This window comes from Salvelinus alpinus, chromosome 28 (genome assembly GCF_045679555.1).
Source record: "Salvelinus alpinus chromosome 28, SLU_Salpinus.1, whole genome shotgun sequence".
NCBI classification, from domain to species: domain Eukaryota; kingdom Metazoa; phylum Chordata; class Actinopteri; order Salmoniformes; family Salmonidae; genus Salvelinus; species Salvelinus alpinus.
Genome location: NC_092113.1, coordinates 19,233,679 through 19,257,643, shown reverse-complemented (window position 1 = coordinate 19,257,643; position 23,965 = coordinate 19,233,679). Strand labels below are relative to the sequence as shown.

The following is a 23,965-nucleotide window of genomic DNA, read 5'->3' as shown; positions in this document are numbered from 1 at the left end:
TGATGTTAATTCATCAATTAAGTACAAGGGAGGAGCGAAAACCCGCAGACACTCGGCCCCCCGTGGAATGAGTTTGACACCTGTGGTGTAAAGGAAAGAATGAATGGGGCCATGTATCGTGAGATTTTGAGTGAAAACCTCCTTCCATCAGCAAGGGCATTGAAGATGAAACGTGGCTGGGTCTTTCAGCATGACAATGATCCCAAACACACCGCCCGGGCAACGAAGGAGTGGCTTCGTAAGAAGCATTTCAAGGTCCTGGAGTGGCCTAGCCAGTCTCCAGATCTCAACCCCATAGAAAATCTTTGGAGGGAGTTGAAAGTCTGTGTTGCCCAGCAACAGCCCCAAAACATCACTGCTCTAGAGGAGATCTGCATGGAGGAATGGGCCAAAATACCAGCAACAGTGTGTGAAAACCTTGTGAAGACTTACAGAAAACGTTTGACCTCTGTCATTGCCAACAAAGGGTATATAACAAAGTATTGAGATAAACTTTTGTTATTGACCAAATACTTATTTTCCACCATAATTTGCAAATAAATTCATTAAAAATCCTACAATGTGATTTTCTGGATTTTTTTTTTCTGTCATAGTTGACGTGTACCTATGATGAAAATTACAGGCCTCTCTCATCTTTTTAAGTGGGAGAACTTGCACAATTGGTGGCTGACTAAATACTTTTTTGCCCCACTGTATATATATGTGTGTGTGTGGTGTCCTCACACCCACTTGACCTGACTGCTATTTGGTGTCGTAACCGACTTCTGTGGGCAAAGCTCACCTTTGACTGCCACTGACACGCTGGAAAAGTGTGCCCTTCACAAATGAATCCCGGTTTCAACTATACCGGGCATATGGCAGACGCAGATGGCAGATGGCAGACGTGTATGGCGTCGTGTGGGTGAGCAGTTTGCTGATGTCGACGTTGTGAACAGAGTGCGGTTATAGTTTGGGCAGGCATAAGCTACGGACAACAAACACAATTGCATTTTATCAATGGCAATTTGAATGCACGGAGATACCGTGACGAGATCCTAAGGACCATTGTCGTGCCATTTATCCACCGCTATCACTTCATGTTTCAGCATGATAATGCACGGCCCCATATCGCGAGGATCTGTACACAATTCCTGGAAGCTGATAATGTCCCAGTTCTTCCATGGCCTGCATACTCACCAGACATGTAACCCATTGAGCATGTTTGGGATGCTCTGGATCGACGTGTACAACAGCCATTGATGAGGAGTGGGACAACATTCCACAGGCCATAATCAACAGCCTGATTAACTCTATGTGGAGGAGATGTGTCGCACTGCATGATGCAAATGGTGGTCACTCCAGATACTGACTGATTTTCTGATCCACTTTTTTTTTTATGGTATCTGTAATCAACTGATGCATATCTGTTATCCCAGTCATGTGAAATCCATAGATTAGGGCCTAATTTATTTATTTCAATTGACTGATTTCCTTATATGAGCTGTAACTCAGTAAAATGTTTGAAATTGTTGCGTGTTGCGTTTATATTTTTATTCAGTGAGTATACCAAGCATTAAGAACACCTTCCTAATTTTGAGTTGCATCCCCCCATTTTGCCCTCAGAACAGCCTCAATTTGTCGGGGCATGGACTCTACAAGGTGTCGAAAGCGTTCCACAGGGATTCTGGCCTATGTTGACTCCAATGCTTCCCACAGTTGTGTCAAGTTAGCTGGATGTCTATTGGGTGGTGGACCATTCTTGATACACACGGGAAACTATTAAACGTAAAAACCCCACCAGCGTTGCAGTTCTTGACACAAACTGGTGCACCTAGTACCATACCCCGTTCAAAGGCACTTAAATATTTTGTCTTGCCCGTTCATCCTCTGAATGGCACACATACACAATCCATATCTCAATTGTCTCAAGGCTTAAAAATCCTTCTTTAACCTGTCTTCTCCTCTTCATCTACACTGATTGAAGTGGATTTAACAAGTGACAACAAGTGACATAAGCTTTCACCTGGATTCACCTGGTCAGTCTGTGTCAGGTGTTCTTCGTGTTTTGTATATAAAATATATTACTTTATTTGTAAAATTTATCTGCAGGCCTACAACAATGGCGTCCCTCGGGGCCTCCAGTTGTCCATGTCATACATGAAAAACGTCGCTGGTGGACGGAGCCAACATGACGGCTGGTTACACAAAGGAAAGGGGGTTGGGTTTGAATGAAAGTGCGGGGAGACTGAGGAACAAAAGGTTCTGTGTCTCTATCGGACCTTAGGAAGCTATGCTATCATAAATATAGAATCTTATACATTCTAAATAACCGCCCATTTGGAAAAGAAAAATGCAATAAATATTTACTCTGAGCTGCGATTCGATCGGTTGGTCGTAGATGGAAGGCCGGGTTGTCCTTTGAATAATGTCTGGTGGTAGAACGGATACGTGGTAGTACCGTCGTTGTGTGGTAAAATGGCTACTTTTCCGTCCTGTCCTAGTCCACGTTTACAGCCGCTGTTGCTAACGCAATGGCTAGGAGATATCACTTCTTTAGTGAATAAAAGTTCAAAGTTCATACCAAGTTGCCATGCTATATACTCATGCTATATTCTGGTTGGTATAGTCGAAATTCATCCTTTCGGCGTGTAGATCGTCACCTTCACGTTGAGATTCGATGCTAATTTCGTTAGGTTCTTGTCGTTCAACCAGAGCTCACGCTGAGGTTAGCTTAGTTCTGTAGGTGATCTTGTCCTTTTAACGCAGGGACCGCAAGTCCTCACGTCCTTGGAACAGAAAGTTGGATTTTCGTCAACGGGCTTATATCGTGGTGAAGAGAAGGGCGTGTTTCATAGTTTACAACCAATGTCTGTTCACTTGGGCGGGGCCTCTGAGTGAGCAGAGTTTACTCTATGACAAACCGTTCTCTCATTAAGAAGCTAAAATTACATTTCATCTATTCACAAATAGTTTCATATTTAAACATTTAAATTGCACAACAATTCCATGTGAATCTGATAACTAGAATGTGTAGACTTTCCAAGATACAGTTTATGTCAAACTGTCATTAGTAGTAATGTCTCAGACAACAACTGATCTGACATCATATTCATTAAGTACCAACGCATATTTTCAACTGGTTGGATTACCGAAATATGGTTCTGTTTCCCACCTTTTGATGTTACCAGACTCTGGATGTTAACAAAGGCTTTCCAAGAGTCAACTCTATAAAGTAGAGAGAGAGAAAAGGGGAAAGGTATTTATGGGGGTCATTAACCTCCCCCAACAGGCCAACGTCATGACACCTTTAAACTAGCCAACTGCCAACAAATGCTATTAGAATTTTTATACCAAAACTCCATGAAAGTCGAACTCTCCTGTTTTAGCATGTTTTAAATGTCATGCCCAAGTTTGTCCAGTAGAGGGCACAATTGATGTTGACAACCTTGATCTGTTGTTCTTACCCTGACTGTGTACTCTGTTGTCTGTAGATATAAAGCCTTTAGGGACAACAATGGAAATTACACTCTGATTTACTGGGAACTCCTGGCTGTGAGGTTAGGCTTCATCATCGCTTTTGAGGTACGCAAGGGTCTGTCTGTCTGTCTGTCTGTCTGTCTTATTCATTACTTGTCTTGTCCTGTTCTTACCCCCTTATCTCCTACCTGTGTATGTTATTGTGTACCTTTGATCATTTGAAGCTTGCTTGCTCCCTACTAATCTTTGCCTCTCAATCCTCACATGGTATTTTACTCTTTAATATTTTATCACCTTAACTCTGTTGATACTGCTCTTCTCAGAATCCCTCTACTTCCACTGACGTTTCTCTGTAATTTCACCCTCGATTCTCTTTTCCATCTCTGTCTCTCTCTCTCTATTCTCTACCTTCCTGTCACCCCTAATGTGTGCTATTTTTCCCTCCCTCCCTCTCTTCAGCATGTGGTGTTCTTTGTCCTGCGAGCGATAGACTGGATGGTGCCGGACGTCCCTGAGTCTCTGGGGCTGAAGGTGAAGAGGGAGCGCTACCTGGCCAAGCAGGCCCTGGCAGACAACCAGGAGGCCCTGTTGGTGAGTCATCGAGGTTCGGCCTCCAGCCAAGGTTAGTGGAACACAGCGATGCTCACACACCCTCACCACACACACACTGCTTTGCTGCACTGAATCATTGTGCTGGTCAGGTCGTTATTGCAAAAGAGAATGTGTTGTAATTTGTCATGACTTACCTGGGTAAATATATGCACAAAACACAGACAGGCACAATCACACAGACAGACACAGACAGGCACACTCACACACACCCACTGCAAGCCACCATCGGCCCCACCTCCTCCACTTTCATGCTGTATCATCAACCTACCAAAGAAGCAATGCAAAGTCATCTGCTTGTGATGACTCTTTGATATGTCCTGGATCTCTTAAAAGGCTTCCTTGGCTTGTCTCCTTTCCATCATGACCGGTGATAAATGTACACTTAATGGGTTTCCACCACCTTGACATTTTAAACTGTCCAAGGCCTTTCAAATCAATGGTCATCAGGAGAGCTGATTGTGGACTACAGGAAAAGGCGGGCCAAACAGGCCCCCATTAACATCGACGGGGTTGTAGTGGAGCGGGTCAAGAGTTTCAAGTTCCTTGGTGTCCACATCACTCATCAACGCACTATCATGGTCCAAACACACCAAGTCAGTCGTGAAGAGGGCACGACAACACCTATTCCCCCTCAGGAGACTTGAAGAGATTTGGCATGGGTCCCAAGATTCTCAAAAAGCTCTACAGCTGCACCATCGAGAGCATCCTGACCGGTTGCATCACCGCCTGGTATGGCAACTGCTCGGCATCTGACTGTAAGGCGCTACAGAGGGTAATGTGTATGGCCCAGTACATCACTGGGGCCAAGCTTCCTGCCATCCAGGACCTATATACTGTCAGAGGAAAGGCCCCAAAAATTGTCAAAGACCCCAGTCACCAAAGTCAAGCAGTACCGGAGCGCCAAGTCTAGGACCAAAAGGCTCTTTAAAAGCTTCTGCCCCCAAGCCATAAGACTGCTGAACAGCTAATCAAATGGCCACCGGACCCCCCCCCCCCCCCCCCCCCACACACACACTGTTTATTATCTATGCAGAGTCATTTCACCCCTACACCTACATGTACAAATTACCTCGACTAACCTGTACCCCCTCACATTGACTCGGTACCGGTACCCCCTGTATATAGCCTCGTTATGTTTTTTTTTATTGTGTTACTTTTTATTGTTGTTTACTTCAGTTTATTTTGTAAATATTTTCTTAACTCTTTTTTGAACTGCACTGTTGGTTAAGGGCTTGTAAGTAAGCATTTCACGGTAAGATCTACACATGTTGTATTCAGGGCATGTGACAAATAAAGTTTGATATGAGAGAAAGCCTCTTGAGGGGAAGGAGACAAGTAGAGAAAGCATATGAAAACTATTGGGTGACAGGCTCTTATGTGTTCACTCACCTCACTCCATTGTTTGATACAGTGCCAATAGTAAAACACCCATTACCTCATTAGGGAGTGTGTTATCCATGTTAAATATTATACCGGTGGCTACTCATTAGCTAGGGCTCCTGTTCATATGAAATTATACAGACGTACAGTAAGTCATTAAAAATACGAATTGATCACTCGTGTGAGTCCCAAATGGCTGCCTATTCCCTACGTAGTGCTCTACTTTTGACCAGGGCATCCATAGGGCTCTGGTCAAAAGTAGTGCACTATATTGGGAATAGGGTGCCATTTGGGACTCAGCCACGCTCATTGAATCCACTGTAAATTTCCTGGAGTATTATGGGCGGTAAAACAGGAGACATGTTGAAGTAACTGCTTGCCTGAAATTATCTAAAGCTGCTGTATAAGTAGAGCAAGCTGTGTTGTTATTAAGTTACATATTACACTATCACTGAAACCAATTTGGTCTTAATAAACTAATTGCAGACTTTATAGCCTTTTAAATGCCCCCCCACCAAAGGCTTGACTCAATAACATTACACTGCTCAAGTTAGCAGCTAGCCTGGTTGCTCTGTCATTCATACTCAATAAAATAAAATAAAATATGATTCTGTTGTCTGCCGAGTTGACAACCTAGTTGTGCACGAACACGTGCGTACACACACACACACACACACACACACACACACACACACACACACACACACACACACACACATATACATACATACATACATACATACATACATACATACATACATACATACATACATACATACATACATACATACATACATACATAAGCAATGGCTAACCACACACAATGTTTAAAGACTGGACTACAATGGCCATAATATAGCCCCAGAAGTGCTCAAAGCCTAACCCATAAAACATTAACCTAAGTTAATGCATCCATAACGCTCTTCCCCTGTAATGTGTAGTCTCTCTCTCTCGCCGCATCCCATCAGCACGAGACTGGTGCTTTCTCACCCATTGTTTCTCTTTGTGGTCGTGTCAGTTGTGTGGTGGTGTGTGTGCTTCCCTGTGTTCTGACCATGCCGTTTTGGTCGTTGTGTTTCTTGTCGTGAAGGTCTTGGACGGGGTGAGTAGACAATCTCACTCCTGCAGTCTGTTGTGTTTCTATTAAGTATATATACTGAGTGTACGGAACATTATGAACACCTGCTTTTTCCATGACATAGACTGACCAGGTGAATACAGGTGAAAGCTATGATCCACATGTTAAATCCACTTATTGATGTCACATGTTAAATCCACTTCAATCAGTGTAGGTTAATGGGAGAAGGTTGAAGAAGGATTTTTAAGCCTTGAGACAATTGAGACATGGATTGTGTATGTGTGTCATCCAGAGGGTGAATGGGCAAGACAAAATATTTAAGTGCCTTTGAACGGGGTATGGTAATAGGTGCTAGGCGCACTGGTTTGTGTCAAGAACTGCAACGCTGCTGGGTTTTTCACACTCAACAGTTTGCCATGCTTGTCAAGAATGTTCCACCACCCAAAGGACATCCAGTAAACTTGACACAATTGTGGGAAGTATTGGAGTCAACATGGACCAGCATCCCTGTGGAAAGCTTTCATCACCTTGTAGAGGCCATGCCCCGACGAATTGAGGCTGTTCTGAGGGCAAAAGGGGGCTGTGCAACTCAATATTAGGAAGGTGTTCTTAATGTTTTGTACACTCAGTGTATGTAATATTCTGATATAAAGTTTAAGGGGGACAAAAAGAAAGGCCATTCTTATCAATCCATAAAAGATGATGTCTTGTAAAATGAGTTTTATGCTATAACTCAGTAACATAATATGATGTAGCACCTTTGTGTCTACTGTCTGTATGTTTGCTCTTGTGTGCTTCAATGTTCTCTACGATTGTTCTAACCAAAGCTGTACTCATGTTGTCTCTCCTTCCTCATTTTCTCCCTGAACAAACTCAACTGTACTGTATGCCTCGAAGCAAGCAACGCGTCCTTTGGCAACATGAGTTAGAACGGTAGTCCGGAACTTCTGCACCAAGAGAAGCGTAACAGATGGAGAGGAGAGGAGGGGTCGAGGGAGATAAAAGAGATTCCTTTGCATTTCGGGTCCCATCAATGGATTTGTTTCCCTGTTGCTCTCCGTCTGTTGTCTATGGTCAGTCTCTAGGTTTGTTTACGGAAGGGATGACTTATCCGCAAAGGGCCGGTGTGGTTGCAGGTATTTGTTCCAGCCACGCTGTAACACATCTGATTCAATGACCAACTTATAGTCTTTCATTAAAACTTTGATTAGTTGAATAACATTTGTTACTGCTGGGCTGGGACAAAAACTGGCAGCTACACTGGCTTTTTGCTGGTAATATTGGCCAGAATGGCCACCACCTGGTTTTCAGTATGTGAGAGTGGGTTTGTATTGTTCCAATTTTTTTGCTTGACTATTAGCAGATGACTTGACGTCCTTCAACTCTGATGATTTGTAATGCTCTCACTGTGTTGAATGGACAAGCTTGATTTACTCAAACAGTAATGTTGTCGACACTTTTCTTCAGACAGCCTGCTCTGTGTGTAGGTATACATAAATATTTATATATGTGAAACTGGTTCTGCTTTTCTATACTATCACTACACTATATTTGTATGGAGATAAAACACGAAACATATCTTGTTGTTTATCTTGTTGGTATAAGAGTTACTGCTGTACTACCATAGAGTTAAAGTCCTTCTGCATGTGTTACCCGTTTTGTGCCAGCTGTTTTGCATTTCAAATGTAATAATGTTTACATACTGTTTTAATTACTTTATATATCTACTGTATTTTAGTAATGCTCATCCTATATAACTACTGCTATACACACATTTATATTCACATACTGTCCATCCTGTCTATACACATCATTCACAGACACATATACAGTATTATTTATATTCCGGACTCATTTCTGGAAGCTAATTTCCTGCAATTCTATCCATTTTCCTATGTGGTTTTGTACTGTGTACTTACAGTATATATTGTATTCTTGACATAGCTCATTGTAGTATTTATACTATTGTACATTGAATTTTAGTTACACTGTTTATACACAACGCATATTTATTTATATGTTGGATTCTTAGGTCACATAGGACACTCTAATATTTCTACTGCTGTATATATCATTTCTAGTATATCTTGTGTAAATTCATCCAATGTATATACTGTATGTATAGATTGCATTTGGATTACTGTTACAGTGCTATTTTCGTTGTTAATTGGATTCGTTCCAACAATTCTTGATTTCTTGTTCTTTTTGTTTTTTGAAATTAATTATTTGTGTACCTGTTTGATATTTCACTGCATTGTTAGGTGCTACTAACATAAGCATTTCACTGCACCCGCTACAACATCTGCTAAACTTTGTATGCGACCAATAAACTTTGATTTGGTTGGATGAATTTGACATTTTTGATGCTCCAAATACATTTTCAAAGTGCTAGATACTGCCGTTGTCAAATAAAATCTCATATGTTCTCAAATTTCGAAATGCCGGAGAACTTATCTTACCAAAAAATCCCCTCCTCCCTTCCTCCCCACTTGCTCGGAAACATGACCCCCTCAGAAACATGACCCCCTCAGAAACATGACCCACTCAGAAACATGACCCCCTCAGAAAATGAGAAATCCAGACAGATGAAACCCCTCTGATTTATTAGGAGTCAGAGAGAGACAGGTGTTCTGTTAATGATTTCTCTCCCTCCTTTCCCTCTTCTCCTACACACCCTTCCAAAATATTCCTATTGCCTTGGGCAACTCTCTCTCTCTCTCTCTCTCGCCCTGTCTCTTTTCTCTCTCTCTCGTCCTCTCTACTGCTGTAGCGTTCATGTTTTGATTGTTATGATTGCTGTGAGTGTGTTGCTTTGCCATTCAGCCTACAGGAAGTGTGCGCTAGTACATGTCAACTAGTGGAGACAGGTATGCAACGTGGACACAGCCTCCAACAGACACTGTGTGCGTCCCAAATGGCACCATATTCTATATACTGTAGTGCACTACTTTTGACCAGGGCCCATAGGGCTCTTGTCAGAAGTCATGCACGATGTAGGCAATAAGATGCTATTTAGGACAGAGACACTGTACTAATAGTTCTCCCAATATACCTCAACACCACACTTAACAGAGCAGTGAAGCACTCAAAGGCAGGGAGTGAGAACCCATAACACCACCCAATGGTATTCAGTTGATGTGTTGACTGAAAAGTGTCAACTTGTCATTTATCCACAAACAAGTTGCCATTGTAAGATTGAATGTACACTATTGTGTAGAGTAGTTATGAAAGCACATCAACTGCCAACTATAAACAGAATTTATATGATTGTGTACATTCATATAATGTTAATTGTTAGACATCATGAAAATAAAACTCAGAAAGTCAACCTCAAAACATGTCAGCGTTAACTGTTGTTTTTTAAAAATGTTTAATTAGGGAGTTACAGTGCTAGAGAGGCAGAAGCCAAGGAGTTAAAGCATGTCTTGCAGATACTTTCTTTCTGCAAACTGATATTTTTCTGCCTACTTAATTGCACACACACACACACACACAGACACATGCCTGAGCACACACACTGTCTACTTCCCACCCCTTTTCCCCTCCTACCTGCCTGCTATCCACTTGCAGGACATTTTTGTTGACACACGAGAATCCGACCCATGCATGCACACACACACACAGACAGACACACTCTCACACACACTCACAGAGAGGAAATATTTTTCACTCACGCAGATGGCTACTAGCTCACTCCTCTCTCCTTCTCTTTCTATAAGCAGGTGTTAATATGCAGCACTAAACTATTAGAGACCGACAAAGAGAGAGGAGAGGGAGGATAGAGAGAATAGGAGAGAGTGCACTTCCCCAACAGTAGCAGAGGGAGAGAAAGAGAGCGAGAACGATTGTGAGCAAGGAGAGGTAGAGCAAAAGCTTAAAGAGGGATCTGCATGGTAAGTAGCCAGAAGAGCGAACACTTAAAACATTTTTTTTAAACTGCTTTTTGGTGGAGAGGGAGAAGAGGGATACAACGGAGGAGTCTGGACCCTGTCGACCAGTTCCCCTGCCTGGGCACACTGGTCTTCAGACGAGTGGAGTAAAAAGTGAAGGAAAACGACTGAAGGGAAAGAAGCCGGGAGGAACACAAGGCAGTCATGGATAGCACATAGAGGCTCAGCCAGACGCTAGGATGGCCTGGATTCTCACACTGTCGCTGGCAACCGTCCAGCCCAGAAGCTACTGATACCCATGAGGTAGTATAGCCTATCTATCCATATGGATTCCTATCTCTCTCTCTCTCTGTGTATTGTAATGTGGAATGTAGACTCAGTGTGTACCATTGTTAGCTGTTGTGACCTTCGGATAAGGGTGTGGTCTGGTGGGGGGCGGATTATGATGTTGAATATGAAAGTTAAGCCTGGCTGTGTTTTTTTGGGGGGGGGGGTCAAACAGTGCCATGGTGCTGCTTTCAGACTATTGCTTTGCTGCAGGTCAGATGCACACATTTAGAGGTAGACGGAAAAATAGATAATCAAAAACACCCTCAATTTTACATTACATTGAAAAAAGCACCAGGTCATATTATGTTATTTTCATGGCATTTGAACTGAGAGTGTGTGTTCCTCCAATGTGCAGTCGACATAATGTGCTTTTAGAGTAAGACAGTTTGTGATAGTTCAAGGGTCAATTTTCATTATCATATCATAGGGGTGTACTCCATAATATTTCACTGTTATGGAATTAAACTTTATTTTAAAGTGCATTTAACAACTCAATAAACGTAATAGAGTAAAATATGCACAACAACAATAACAATCCCTGACATTTGCTCTAATCCAGAGACTGACTTTACAGTCTGAGACAGTATTGTGTACTGTATAAGGATTATGTATCCATATAATGCACACAGGCATCTGTCACTACATATAGATACTTTAGGAACACCACCTAAAGTACAGACTCAATCTTTCACATCAATTATTAATTAAAATTGTAAAATATTATATTGGAAGCGTTCAGTGGTGTAAAGTACTTAAGTAAAAATACAGTATTAACTGTAAATAAAGTATTCACACACCTTGACTTTTTACACATTTTGTTGTGTTTCAGCCTGAATTTAAAATTGATTACATTAAGATTTTGTGTCAGTGGCCTACAAACAATACCCCCTAATGTCAAAGGGGAATTATGTTTTTAGGAATGTTTTGAAATGAATTAAAAGTGAAAAGCTGAAATGTCTTGAGTCAGTTATGAAAGCTAAGACTAGCTTTTTCAAACAGAAATTAGCATCCTGTAGCACTAATTCCAAAAAGTTTTGGGACACTGTAAAGTCCATTGAGAATAAGAGCACCTCCTCCCAGCTGCCAACTGCACTGACGCTAGGAAACACTGTCACCACCGATAGATCTACGATAATCGATCATTTCAATAAGTATTTTTCTACGGCTGGCCATGCTTTCCACCTGGTTACCCCTACCCAGGCAAACAGCTCAGCACCCCCTGCAGCAACTTGCCCACGCCCCCCCCCCCCCCCCCCCCCCCCCCGCTTCTCCTTCGCCCAGTTCAGACAGCTGATGTTCTGAAAGAGCTGGAAAATCTGAATCCCTACAAATCAGCTGGGCTAGACAATCTGGACCCTCTCTTTCTAAAATTATCAGCTGAAATTGTTGCAACCCCTATTACTAGCCTGTTCAACCTCTCTTTCTTATCGTCTGAGATCCCCAAAGATTGGAAAGCTGCAGCGGTCATCACCCTCTTCAAAGGGGGAGACACTCTAGACCCAAACTCCAGTGTATATTTGACTGTGTGTTTTGGTTATTGTCCTGCTGAAAGGTGCATTGTAGAATAATAGTGAAGACATCGGAACTATGAAATGGAATCATGTAGTAACCAAAAAAGTGTTAAAGTAGGCACCCTTTGCCTTGATGACAGCTTTGCATACTCTTGGCATTCTCTCAACCAGCTTCATGAGGTAGTCACCTGGAAGGCATTTTATTTAACAGGTGTGCCTTGTTAAAAGATAATTTGCAGAAATTCTTTCCTTCTTAATGCGTTTGAGCCAATCAGGTATGTTGTGACAAGGTAGGGGTAAAAGACCAAGTCCATATTATGGCAAGAACAGCTTAAATAAGCAAAGAGAAATGACAGTCCATCATTACTTTAAGACATGAAGGTCATTCAATCAGGAAAATGTCAAGAACTTTGAACGTTTCTTCAAGTGCAGTTGCAAAAACCATCAAGCGCTATGATGAAACTGGCTCTCACGAGGACCCGCCACAGGAAAGGAAGACCCAGAGTTACCGCTTCGGCAGAGTATAAGTTAGAGTTACCAGCCTCAGAAATTGCATCCCAAATAAATGCATCACAGAGTTAAAATAACAGACACATCTCAACATCAACAGTTCAGAGGAGACTGCATGAATCAGGCCTTCATGGTTGAATTGCTGCAAAGAAACCACTACTAAAGGACACCAATAAGAAGACACTTGCTTGGGCCAAGAAACATGAGTAATGGACATTAGACCGGTGGAAATCTGTCCTTTGGTCTGATGAGTCCAAATTTGAGATTTTTAGTTCCAACTGATGTGTCCTTGTGAGACGCAGAGTAGGTGAACGGAAGATCTCCACGTGTGGTTCCCACGTGAAGCATGTAGAAGGAGGAGGTGTGGGGGTGCGTTGCTGGTGACGCTGTCGGTGATTTATTTAGAATTCAATGCACACTTAACCAGCATGGCTACCACAGTATTCCGCAGCGATTCTCCATCGCATCTGGTTTGCGCTTAGTGGGACTATCATTTGTTTTTCACCAGGACAATGACCCAAAACACACTTCCAGGCTGTGTAAGGGCTATTTGACCAAGGAGAGTGATGCATCAGATGACCTGGCCTCCACAATCACCCGACCTCAACCCAATTGAAATGGTTTGGGATGAGTTGGACCGCAGAGTGAAAGAAAAGCAGCCAACAAGTGCTCAACATATGTGGGAACTCCTTCAAGACTGTTGGAAAAGCCTTCCTCATGAAGCTGGTTGAGAGAATTCCAAGAGTGTGCAAAGCTGTCATCAAGGCAAAGGGTGGCTACTTTGAAGAATCTCAAATATTAAATATACTTTTTTGGTTACTACATAATTACATATGTGTTATTTCATAGTTTCAATGTATTCACTATTATCCTACAATGTAGAAAATAGTAAAAATAAAGAAAAACCCTAGAATGAATAGGTGTGTCCAAACTTTTGACTGGTGCTGGATATATATATATATACAGTGGGGAGAACAAGTATTTGATACACTGCCGATTTTGCAGGTTTTCCTACTTACAAAGCATGTAGATGTCTGTAATTTTGAACATAGGTACACTTCAACTGTGAGGGACGGAATCTAAAACAAAAATCCAGAAAATCACATTGTATGATTTTTAAGTAATTCATTTACATTTTATTGCATGACATAAGTATTTGATACATCAGAAAAGCAGAACTTAATATTTGGTACAGAAACCTTTGTTTGCAAATACAGAGATCATACGTTTCCTGTAGTTCTTGACCAGGTTTGCACACACTGCAGCAGGGATTTTGGCCCACTCCTCCATACAGACCTTCTCCAGATCCTTCAGGTTTTGGGGCTGTTGCTGGGCAATACGGACTTTCAGCTCCCTCCAAAGATTTTCTATTGGGTTCAGGTCTGGAGACTGGCTAGGCCACTCCAGGACCTTGAGATGATTCTTACGGAGCCATTCCTTAGTTGCCCTGGCTGTGTGTTTCGGGTCGTTGTCATGCTGGAAGACCCAGCCACGACCCATCTTCAATGTTTTACTGAGGGAAGGAGGTTGTTGGCCAAGATCTCGCGATACATGGCCCCATCCATCCTCCCCTCAATACAGTGCAGTCGTCCTGTCCCCTTTGCAGAAAAGCATCCCCAAAGAATGATGTTTCCACCTCCATGCTTCACGGTTGGGATGGTGTTCTTGGGGTTGTACTCATCCTTCTTCTTCCTCCAAACACGGCGAGTGGAGTTTAGACCAAAAAGCTCTATTTTTGTATCATCAGACCACATGACCTTCTCCCATTCCTCCTCTGGATCATCCAGATGGTCATTGGCAAACTTCAGATGGGCCTGGACTTGCGCTGGCTTGAGCAGGGGGACCTTGCGTGCACTGCAGGATTTTAATCCATGACGGCGTAGTGTGTTACTAATGGTTTTCTTTGAGACTGTGGTCACAGCTCTCTTCAGGTCATTAACCAGGTCCTGCCGTGTAGTTCTGGGCTGATCCCTCACCTTCCTCATGATCATTGATGCCCCACGAGGTGAGATCTTGCATGGAGCCCCAGACCGAGGGTGATTGACCGTCATCTTCAACTTCTTCCATTTTCTAATAATTGCGCCAACAGTTGTTGCCTTCTCACCAAGCTGCTTGCCTATTGTCCTGTAGCCCAATCCAGCCTTGTGCAGGTCTACAATTTTACCCCTGATGTCCTTACACAGCTCTCTGGTCTTGGCCATTGTGGAGAGGTTGGAGTCTGTTTGATTGAGTGTGTGGACAGGTGTCTTTTATACAGGTAACGAGTTCAAACAGGTGCAGTTAATACAGGTAATGAGTGGAGAACAGGAGGGCTTCTTAAAGAAAAACGAACAGGTCTGTGAGAGCCGGAATTCTTACTGGTTGGTAGGTGATCAAATACTTATGTCATGCAATAAAATGCAAATGAATGACTTAAAAATCATACAATGTGATTTTCTGGATTTTTGTTTTAGATTCCGTCTCTCACAGTTGAAGTGTACCTATGATAAAAATTACAGACCTCTACATGCTTTGTAAGTAGGAAAACCTGCAAAATCGGCAGTGTATCAAATACTTGTTCTCCCCACTGTATATATATATATATATATATATATATATATATATATATACAGTATATATATATATATAGAGTATTTATTACTTTTATGACTTTGACTTTTAATTCACTACATTCCTAAAGAAAATAATGTACTTTTTACTCCATACATTTTTTCAGACACCCTAAAATACTTGTTACATTTTTTAATGCTTAGCAGGACAGGGAAATGGTCCAATTCACGCACTTATCAAGAAAACAACCCTACTTTCTCTGGTCTGGCGAACTCATTAAACACAAATGCTTCATTTGTAAATTATATACTGTATGTCTGAGTGTTGGAGTGTGCCCCTGGCTATCCGTAATTTAAAAAACAAGAACATTGTGCTGTCTGGTTTGCTTAATATAAGGAATTTGAAATTATTTATTTTTTACTTTTACTTTTGATACTTAAGTATATTTAAAACCAAATACTTAGACTTTTACTCAAGTAGTATTTTATTTTTATTTTAGTACTTTCAGTTTTACTTGGGTCATTTTCAGTTAAGGTATCTCTTGGGTGCTTTTCCACCACTGGAAGCATTATTGTTTGCGTTGATTATATTTCCCTCTTCTTGGGTACAGCATAGGACATTAGGTTTTGTGAGGCTTTGAGGCTGAGGTGTAGTGGTTACAGTAGGAGGCAGGAGCTGTGAGTAGTTGCAGAGCAGGGCAGGTAAGTGCACGTCTGGAATATGTTGGGGGGGGGGGGGGTCTTACTGAACTGTACATTGCTGAAAGTTGGTGCTGTAGTGTTCACACACTCTTTCCACGTCTTAGTCTACACCAGGAGACAGTTCAGTTCAGCTGCAGGCCCTCTAGTGACTACACTGTAAACTGAGGAGCAGCCATGTGTGGATGTCTGTGTGTGTGTGTTTGCATGCGTTTGTGTTTTTCACAGCAGTGTTTGTGCAGGGAGCGTGTTTTTCTCTCCCTCACTCTGCCTCCTAGCATGTTTGTTTGCCCATTTAACTCTGTGTCTCATAGGAACTGCAATCTGGCTAAGCTGTTTACAGACCTTTTTGAGGAACAAACAACTGATGCAATGATGACATTCAACAGCTTAGCAATATAACTGTTTAGTGCCCGTGAGGTTATTACATGGAGTTTGTCCCAAATAGCATGTCGGTCAAAAGTGGGGCGGCAGGTAGCCTAGTGGTTAGAGCGTTGGGCCAGTAACCGAAAGGTTGCTAGATCGAATCCCCGAGCTGACAAGGTAAAAATCTGTCGTTCTGCCCCTGAACGAGGCAGTTAACCGACTGTTCATAGGCCATCATTGTAAATAAAATAAAATTGTAAACTGACTTGCCCAGTTAAATAAAGGTTCAACAAATAAATACTAGGGAATAGAGTTTCATTTGGGATGCAGGCATGCACTAATCGGCTTTGTTTTTTTAAAACTAAGTTTGATTGAGGCCATGTCCCCAAAGACGACTTCTTAGATATAGATAGTTGATGTAACACTAATGGCTGTAGTGAGAGAGAGTGCCACGGTGATGCTTAGAGAATACCCACAAGTAATTTAGTCTGTCTTGCGTATGACTAAGTGCGCTGACATTGGGAAAAGACTGTGTGCCTGCGTCCGAGCCTGTGCGTGTCTCTGTCTGTGTCAGTGTTTGTGCTGGTTGAATGAATGTGTGTGAGGGTATATCTCTGTGTGTGAGTCTGTGCTACTGATTTGCCTACTGGCCCATAGCATATGTCTACTTGCAGAAACGGATAGACATACAACAGCTGCTGCACTCCAGGCTTATACGAGGATCTGTATATAAAAAATAATTAAGAGCCAATGTTTCACTTTACATAAACAGATTCAATATAGATTGCAGAATTGTCCAAGTTGAATGTATCTTTCGTTAGGAAATTAAACATATCCCTTGATCACTGACTGTTTTGCTCCTAAGCATGCAATTTTAACACCAGAATGTATTGCTGTGGGAAGGAAAGTATTGATAGAATAATTTTATCATATAGGCAAATATGATAGAATATACCATAACAAATACTGGGTAACGTTGAGAGTGACTAAAGCACTCTTTGGATCAGACCATAATTATTGTGTGGCTGTGGGGGCTTCCCACAGTCTGTGATGTCACAGCCATATAGTAATGTTTGTTGTCTGGGGGAGGTGAATGAGACAGCCATAACTTGACTGACTCAGACCCCACAGACAAAAACACAGCTGTGGTGGAAACATTGACAGAAGGTTGGTTCAACTATGCCTGGTGGGTTCCTTATTATCACTGATCATTGAGTCAGTGGTAAATCATTCCAGGGAAATGGCCTGTATATTACTATAAACTTAGAATATCCATAAAGGTTATTATTAGTTATCATGTTATGACTATGTTGATCTAAGGTTTTCTTGCTGTGAGTCAACAGTTGAGTGATGGTCCTCTTTGAGTGATGGATTTTTATTTGAGGTCAAGAGTGATGTGCCTTCACTTAGACCTCACTGAGGTTTACAACTTAATTTACTGCAGTGTACCCTTTTCTCCCTCCCCTTCTCTTTCCTTCATATTCCTTCCCTACGCCCCTCCCCTCCCTCTCTCTGGAGCACCTGCCCCATCACTTGTCACTCAGACAGTCTGTGTGTGTATACATGTATGCACATGTGTGTGTGTGTTTGTGTGTATGCATGTGTGTGCTGTGTATTTAATGTGCACTTGTGCCTGTGTTTGAGTGTGTACACGTATGCATGGGTGAGAGTGGCTAGAGGTGTACAGTGGCTTCGGGAAGTATTCAGACCCTATTCAGACTGAAAGTATTCAGACTATAAACAGGTTTATAGACATTTTTGCTAATTTATAAAAAATATCACATTTACATAAGTATTCAGACCCTTTATCCAGTACTTTGTTGAAGCACATTTGGCAGCGATTACAGCACTGAGTCTTCTTGGGTATGACGCTACAAGCTTGGCACACCTGTATTTGGGGAATTTCTCCCATTCTTCTCTGCACATCCCCTCAAGCTCTGTCAGGTTGGATGAGGAGCGTCGCTGCATAAATGTAATATTAATTTATTTTTATTTTTATAAGTTACCAAAAATGTCTAAAAACCAGTTTTTGCTTTGTCATTATAATAACAATTCAATCCATTTTAGAATAAGGCTGTAACGTAACAAGATGTGGCAAAGTCAAGGGGTGTGAATGTACATAGGGCAGCAGTCTCTAAGGTGCAGGGTAGAGTACCGGGTGGTAGCCGGGTATTGACTGTGTCTTTCATTTAACCCTTATTTTACCAGGTAAGTTGACTGAGAACAAATTCTAATTTACAGCAACAACCTGAGGAATAGCTACAGGGGAGATGAATGAGCCAATTGGAAGCTGTGGATGATTAGGTGGCCATGATGGTATGAGGGCCAGATTGGGAATTTAGCCAGGAAACCGGGGTTAGCACCCCTAGTCTTACGATAAGTGCCATGGGATCTTTATTGACCACAGAGTCAGGACATCCAATTAACCTCTTGGAAATAGGGGGTGCTGTTTTCACTTTGGGAAAAATCGTGCCCAAATTAAACGGCCTCGTACTCTGTTCTAGATCATACAATATGCATATTATTATTACTATTGGATAGAAAGTACTCTGAAGTTTCTAAAACTGTTTGAATTATATCTGTGAGTAAAACAGAACTCATTTGGCAGCAAACTTCCAAACAGGAAGTGAAAATTCTGAAAATGGGGCTCTGTGTCAGGGCTTGCCTATTCAATTGCCTTATATTTATGGATCTGTATGCACTTCATACGCCTTCCACTAGATGCCAACAGGCAGTAGAATGTTGAATGGGGTGTCTAGCTTGATGTGAGACCGAATGAGAGCTTTTGGAGTGACAGGTACGCCCTATTGGCAGTATTCAGCTGCGCACCAGGGAACACGACATTGTCTTCTGAAATGCGTTAGGTATACACAACGAAATGCTCCGTCTCGGACTTTATTGGATACATGTGAGAAAAACATCATAAAGATGGATTTTCAACCGAGTTTGACCAGTTTATTCGACGTTTATTGTGACTTTTGGAATTTTTCGTTCCATGCGCCAAGACTTGATGGACACGTGTGCGCCACAATGCTAGCCAAAGTTGCTAATTCGACAGAAGAAATTGACATTCTAAAACAAAACAACGATTTATTGTGGAAATAGGACTCCTTGCACTACATTCTGATGGAAGATCATCAAAGGTAAGAGAATATTTATGATGTTATTTCGTATTTTTGTGGTATATGTTGGCTTCAACATGGCGGAGAATTGCTGGGCGCTGTCTCAGAATATGGCATGCTGTACTTTGTACTAAAGTAATTTTTTTAAATCTAACACAGCGGTTGCATTAAGAACCAGTGTATCTTTCATTTGCTGTACAACATGTATTTTTTAGTAAAGTTTATGATGAGTTTTTTGGTTAGATTACGTGACTGTCCAAAATTTCTCCGGACAATTTGGTGCATTATGGCGCCGTATTCACAATGTAAAACCAGGATTTGTAGCTATAAATATGCACATTTTCGAACAAAACATTAATGTATTGTATAACATGATGTTATAAGACTGTCATCTGATGAAGTTGTTCAAAGGTTAGTGATTAATGTTATCTCTATTTGTGGGTTTTGTGAAAGCTACCTTTGCGGTGGAAAAATGGCGTTGTGTTTTTGGATATTGTGGTGAGCTAACATAAATATATGTTGTGTTTTCGCTGTAAAACATTTTAAAAATTGGAAATATTGGCTGGATTCACAAGATGTTTATCTTTCATTTGCTGTACAACATGTATTTTTCATAAATGTTTTATGATGAGTATTTATGTATTTCACGTTGCTCTCTGTAATTATTCTGGCTGTTTTGGTGCTATTTGTGACGGTGGCTGCAATGTAAAACTACGATTTATACCTATAAATATGCGCATTTTCGAACAAAACATGAATGTATTGTATAACATGATGTTATAAGACTGTCATCTGATGAAGTTGTTCAAAGGTTAGTGATTAATTTTATCTCTATTTGTGGGTTTTGTGAAAGCTACCTTTGCGGTGGAAACATGGCGTTGTGTGTTTGGCTATTGTGGTGAGCTAACATAAATATATATTGTGTTTTCGCTGTAAAACATTAAAAAAATCGGAAATGTTGGCTGGATTCACAAGATGTTTATCTTTCATTTGCTGTATTGGACTTGTGATTTCATGAAATTATATGATATCCCTGTGGCGCTAGGCTAGGCTATGCTAGTCAGCTTTTTTGATGAGGATGATCCTGGATCCGGGATGGGGGGTCCATGCATACCATCTGAAAGACAGCACCCTACACATTGGGCATTGGGATATTTTGGGGGGGACAAGAGGAAAAAGTGCCTCCTACTGGCCCTCCAACACCACTTCCAGCAGCATCTGGTTTCCCATCCAGGGACCAACCCTGCTTAGTTTGAGGCAAGCCAGCAGTGAGATGCAGGGTGGTATGCTGCTGGCTAAGGTTCAGGGCAGAGTACTGGGCAGAGGAAGGCTAGTGATGACTGTTTGATGGCCTGGATATAGAAGCTGTTTATCAGTCTCTCGGTCCCAGCTTTGCTGCACCTGTACTGTCTCCGTGTTCTAGATGTTAGTTGGGTGAACAGGCTGTGACTCGGGTGGTTGAGGTTCTTGATGATCATCTTAGCCTTCCTGTGGTACCGTACGCTGTAGATGTCCTGGAGGGCAGGCAGTGTGCCCCCGATGATGTACATATCATTTCAATTGTAAGCAAGTGTGACTTTTTATTATTAATTTTTGACACATTTTCTGAAGTGACATCATGTTGATACGTACAGTACATTGATCAAACATGGAAAGGATGGAATGATAAATCTAAAAATGTACATAACATAAAACAACCAACCAGTTTTTCCCCTTGATGATATCTCATATTTTGAGTGTATTCAGAAAACATATATTTTAAAATACCGATTAGATTCACAAAAATGTCTGTTTCTCCTTTTGCTTAAGAGTGTGAGTGGTAATCCTGTATTTGAATTATAAAACAGAACTGAGGGGAAGTTTTGGCCCTGGTCCTCTATGTGAATTATAAACCAGAGCTGAGAGGAAGCTTGGCTCACGGGTTGTGTGAAAGGCCCTTCCTGACAATGTTGCTTGCACACCCATCTAGAGCTGAAGCCTGCAGGCTGTTCCAACCACTGAGTTGGCTGTGGCCTCACATAATCTACATTGATATAGGGAGGGTTTCACACATGCACATATGCACTCATGCACAATAATCAATTTCTGTCCTACAATAAAGTTAAACAGTTCTTCAATCAAAGACAGTTGTGCAGTGTTCTTCATGAGTTAATCCCTTCAGTTGTACATGTTAGTATTCTGTTCAAAAATGAACCCCAGATATGGCTGCAAGGTACAGTGTCTGTCATTTACTTGCCAACTTGAAAGAGAACTATGGAGTTTGTCCTTTGAAATGTTCAAATGTTAGCATTTAGCCTGACTCCATTTTACCTCCTGAGGCTGTGCTCTTTCATCCTTTGTTTTTTAATAGTTTGTATCTTCCCCCTACATGCAAAACAAAAATTCCTGCATATATTTTTGTCATTTAGCAGATGCTCTTATCCAGAGGAATTAGGGTTAAGTGCCTTGCTCAAGGGCACATAGACATATTTTTCACCAAGTCAGGTTGGGGATTAGAACCAGGAAACTTCCAGTTACTGGCTCAACACTCTTAACTGCTAGGCTACTTGCCAGCCTATTCAACTTTGAGGTGGGTTCTCTACCAACCCCAATCATGTTTCAAAACAAGCAGCCCTCAGTTGACTTGTCCATACCTGTCCAGATAATAAAGAAGCGAGAAAGACAAAAAAATGCTGTCTTGGATCGAAACTGGAGCAGAGAAAGAGGGAGAAGTGGATGAATACCACAGATGCATCAACAGAATGTTCAAAGTACATGTACAAGTTCTGACACATGATCAGATCTGAATTAAGCAATCTTTGATTGAAAGCTGTTTGAGTGGATCTGAACTAAATGTAAATAACACATCAATAACAGAACTTGGGCAAGATTCCTTTGCCTTACTTTTCAAAGTCATAAGTTATTTAAGGCCTTCACAATGCATCCAATGTTATGGATCTACCATAGTCAATGAAACAGTGCTGTCCATTGTTACGATGATGTGGATTCTCACGCAGGATTGTTGAAAAGTACAAACATCTCAGGGCTTCAGTTTGCTTCGTGATGAGAGGTCTTCAGTTCATCCTTAGCCAACTTTTTACAATTCAATATTATGGCATTCACCTGAATTCAATGCTATTCCTAGAAGAAGATGTAATGTAATTAGTCATTTATCCCCATCTATTAGGCAGCATCTTGCAAAAGAGATTTAATCTAAATGAGACTTACCTGGATAAATGAACAGATCAATACAAAGCAATAATAGAGCACATTTGCTAATATTTTGATATCTGAATTGAGACAAGAAATCAGCCTTTAATTAGAGTACTTCCATCATAAACTCGTCAGACTTGGATTCAAATACTTTTTTAAATCGTTCAAATATTTTGACTTTTGGCTTTACCCTGCCTAGAGTGCCAGATGGGCGGGGATTGCACTTTTGGGACTTTTTTATTGGTTCATTGTAACACAGAAGCTCAATCAAGCACAACTAAAGTATTTGAAATGATTTCAAATAGTATTTGAACCCCAGGTTTGAAACCTACCCTCCTGACTAAGCCGAATCTGTGTCTGCTGCTCGTCTCCCTCACACAATCTGTCTCTTTGACAGGGGGGATATTATTGTCGAGGGGACAGGATGTGCTGGTGCACCGAGAGGGGGAAGGCAAAGCTGCAGATGTCTTATTGTTTACATGCGAGATGCTCCACATTTTTGTGGGCTTTTAAATAATAAATTGTTATTTGTGCTGTCTGTTAGCTAGGATCCCGACACTTTGCCGAGTTTGTCGGAGGTCATATACTCAACAAGAAATCTTTCTAATGTTGTGTCCCTCTAATCAAAGACAGCTAAAATCCCTCTCTCGCTATGCTCAGGTGTGTGTCCGTCCACCAAAGTTCTCCCTGTATGTCAGTTCTTTGTGCCATGGTAAGCCAGGTTGTCAGTATGTCTTAAAAGGGCAGGGGTAGCTGCCCTAGGATCTGAACAGGCTTAGGACCCACACCAAGTGTCAACATTAAGGGGTCTTTCTTTCCCATCCATGGCCTCAGAGAACCTCACCTATGGGTGCACACAGCAGACAAGGAAAAATCAGAATACCCCTTTTTAAAAACATCTACCCAGCAATTCACATCAACGACTAGACACGTTAGTCTTTTGATTTTGAGGGAATGGTCGCAGTAAGTGGTTCAGAGTGTTGCAATCGCTTTTCAGGTGGGGTTTGATTATAAATACATTTGATGTCATTTTCCTCTCAGTATCCAATCCTGAATGAATCTCCTCACATTATTCTCAGTTCTAGTGGAGGAAAGGTTTGATAATCTCCTTCATAGTCCGATACCACTTTGCCCATAGAAATATAATTACTAGAACTTAACTTGAATGGGAAAGCCCAGTCTGGCCATTTCAATGATATGGCACTGCCTCACCAGCATAGCCGATAGTGCAGAGTCCAATGATGTCACATAGGGTATATCGGATGTCTAT

The 23,965-nt window shown here is 41.5% G+C and overlaps 2 protein-coding genes across 10 annotated transcripts in view; both read left to right on the top strand.

Annotated features, from left to right (window-relative positions):
- LOC139557339 (anoctamin-7-like) overlaps positions 1-23,965 on the top strand; it is a 262,338-nt gene that overhangs the window by 58,169 nt on the left and 180,204 nt on the right. For 3 of the 8 annotated variants that reach the window (XM_071372026.1, XM_071372020.1, XM_071372021.1), the window contains 3 exons: positions 3,471-3,561; positions 3,916-4,078; positions 6,467-8,872. In XM_071372026.1, the coding sequence (XP_071228127.1) occupies positions 3,471-3,561; positions 3,916-4,078; positions 6,467-6,501 (289 nt within the window). In that variant the 3' untranslated portion in view covers positions 6,502-8,872. Of the gene's footprint in view, positions 1-3,470; positions 3,562-3,915; positions 4,079-6,466; positions 8,873-23,965 lie in introns of those variants that run through there. The other 5 variants (XM_071372022.1, XM_071372025.1, XM_071372023.1 and 2 more) reach the window with 5 other exon arrangements.
- The window catches only part of LOC139557334 (rho guanine nucleotide exchange factor 19-like), a 35,612-nt gene continuing 21,758 nt past the window's right edge, over positions 10,112-23,965 (top strand). For both annotated transcript variants that reach the window (XM_071372008.1, XM_071372007.1), the window contains exon 1: positions 10,112-10,719. The gene's annotated coding sequence lies outside the window, so the exon portion shown is untranslated. The remainder of the gene's footprint in view (positions 10,720-23,965) is intronic.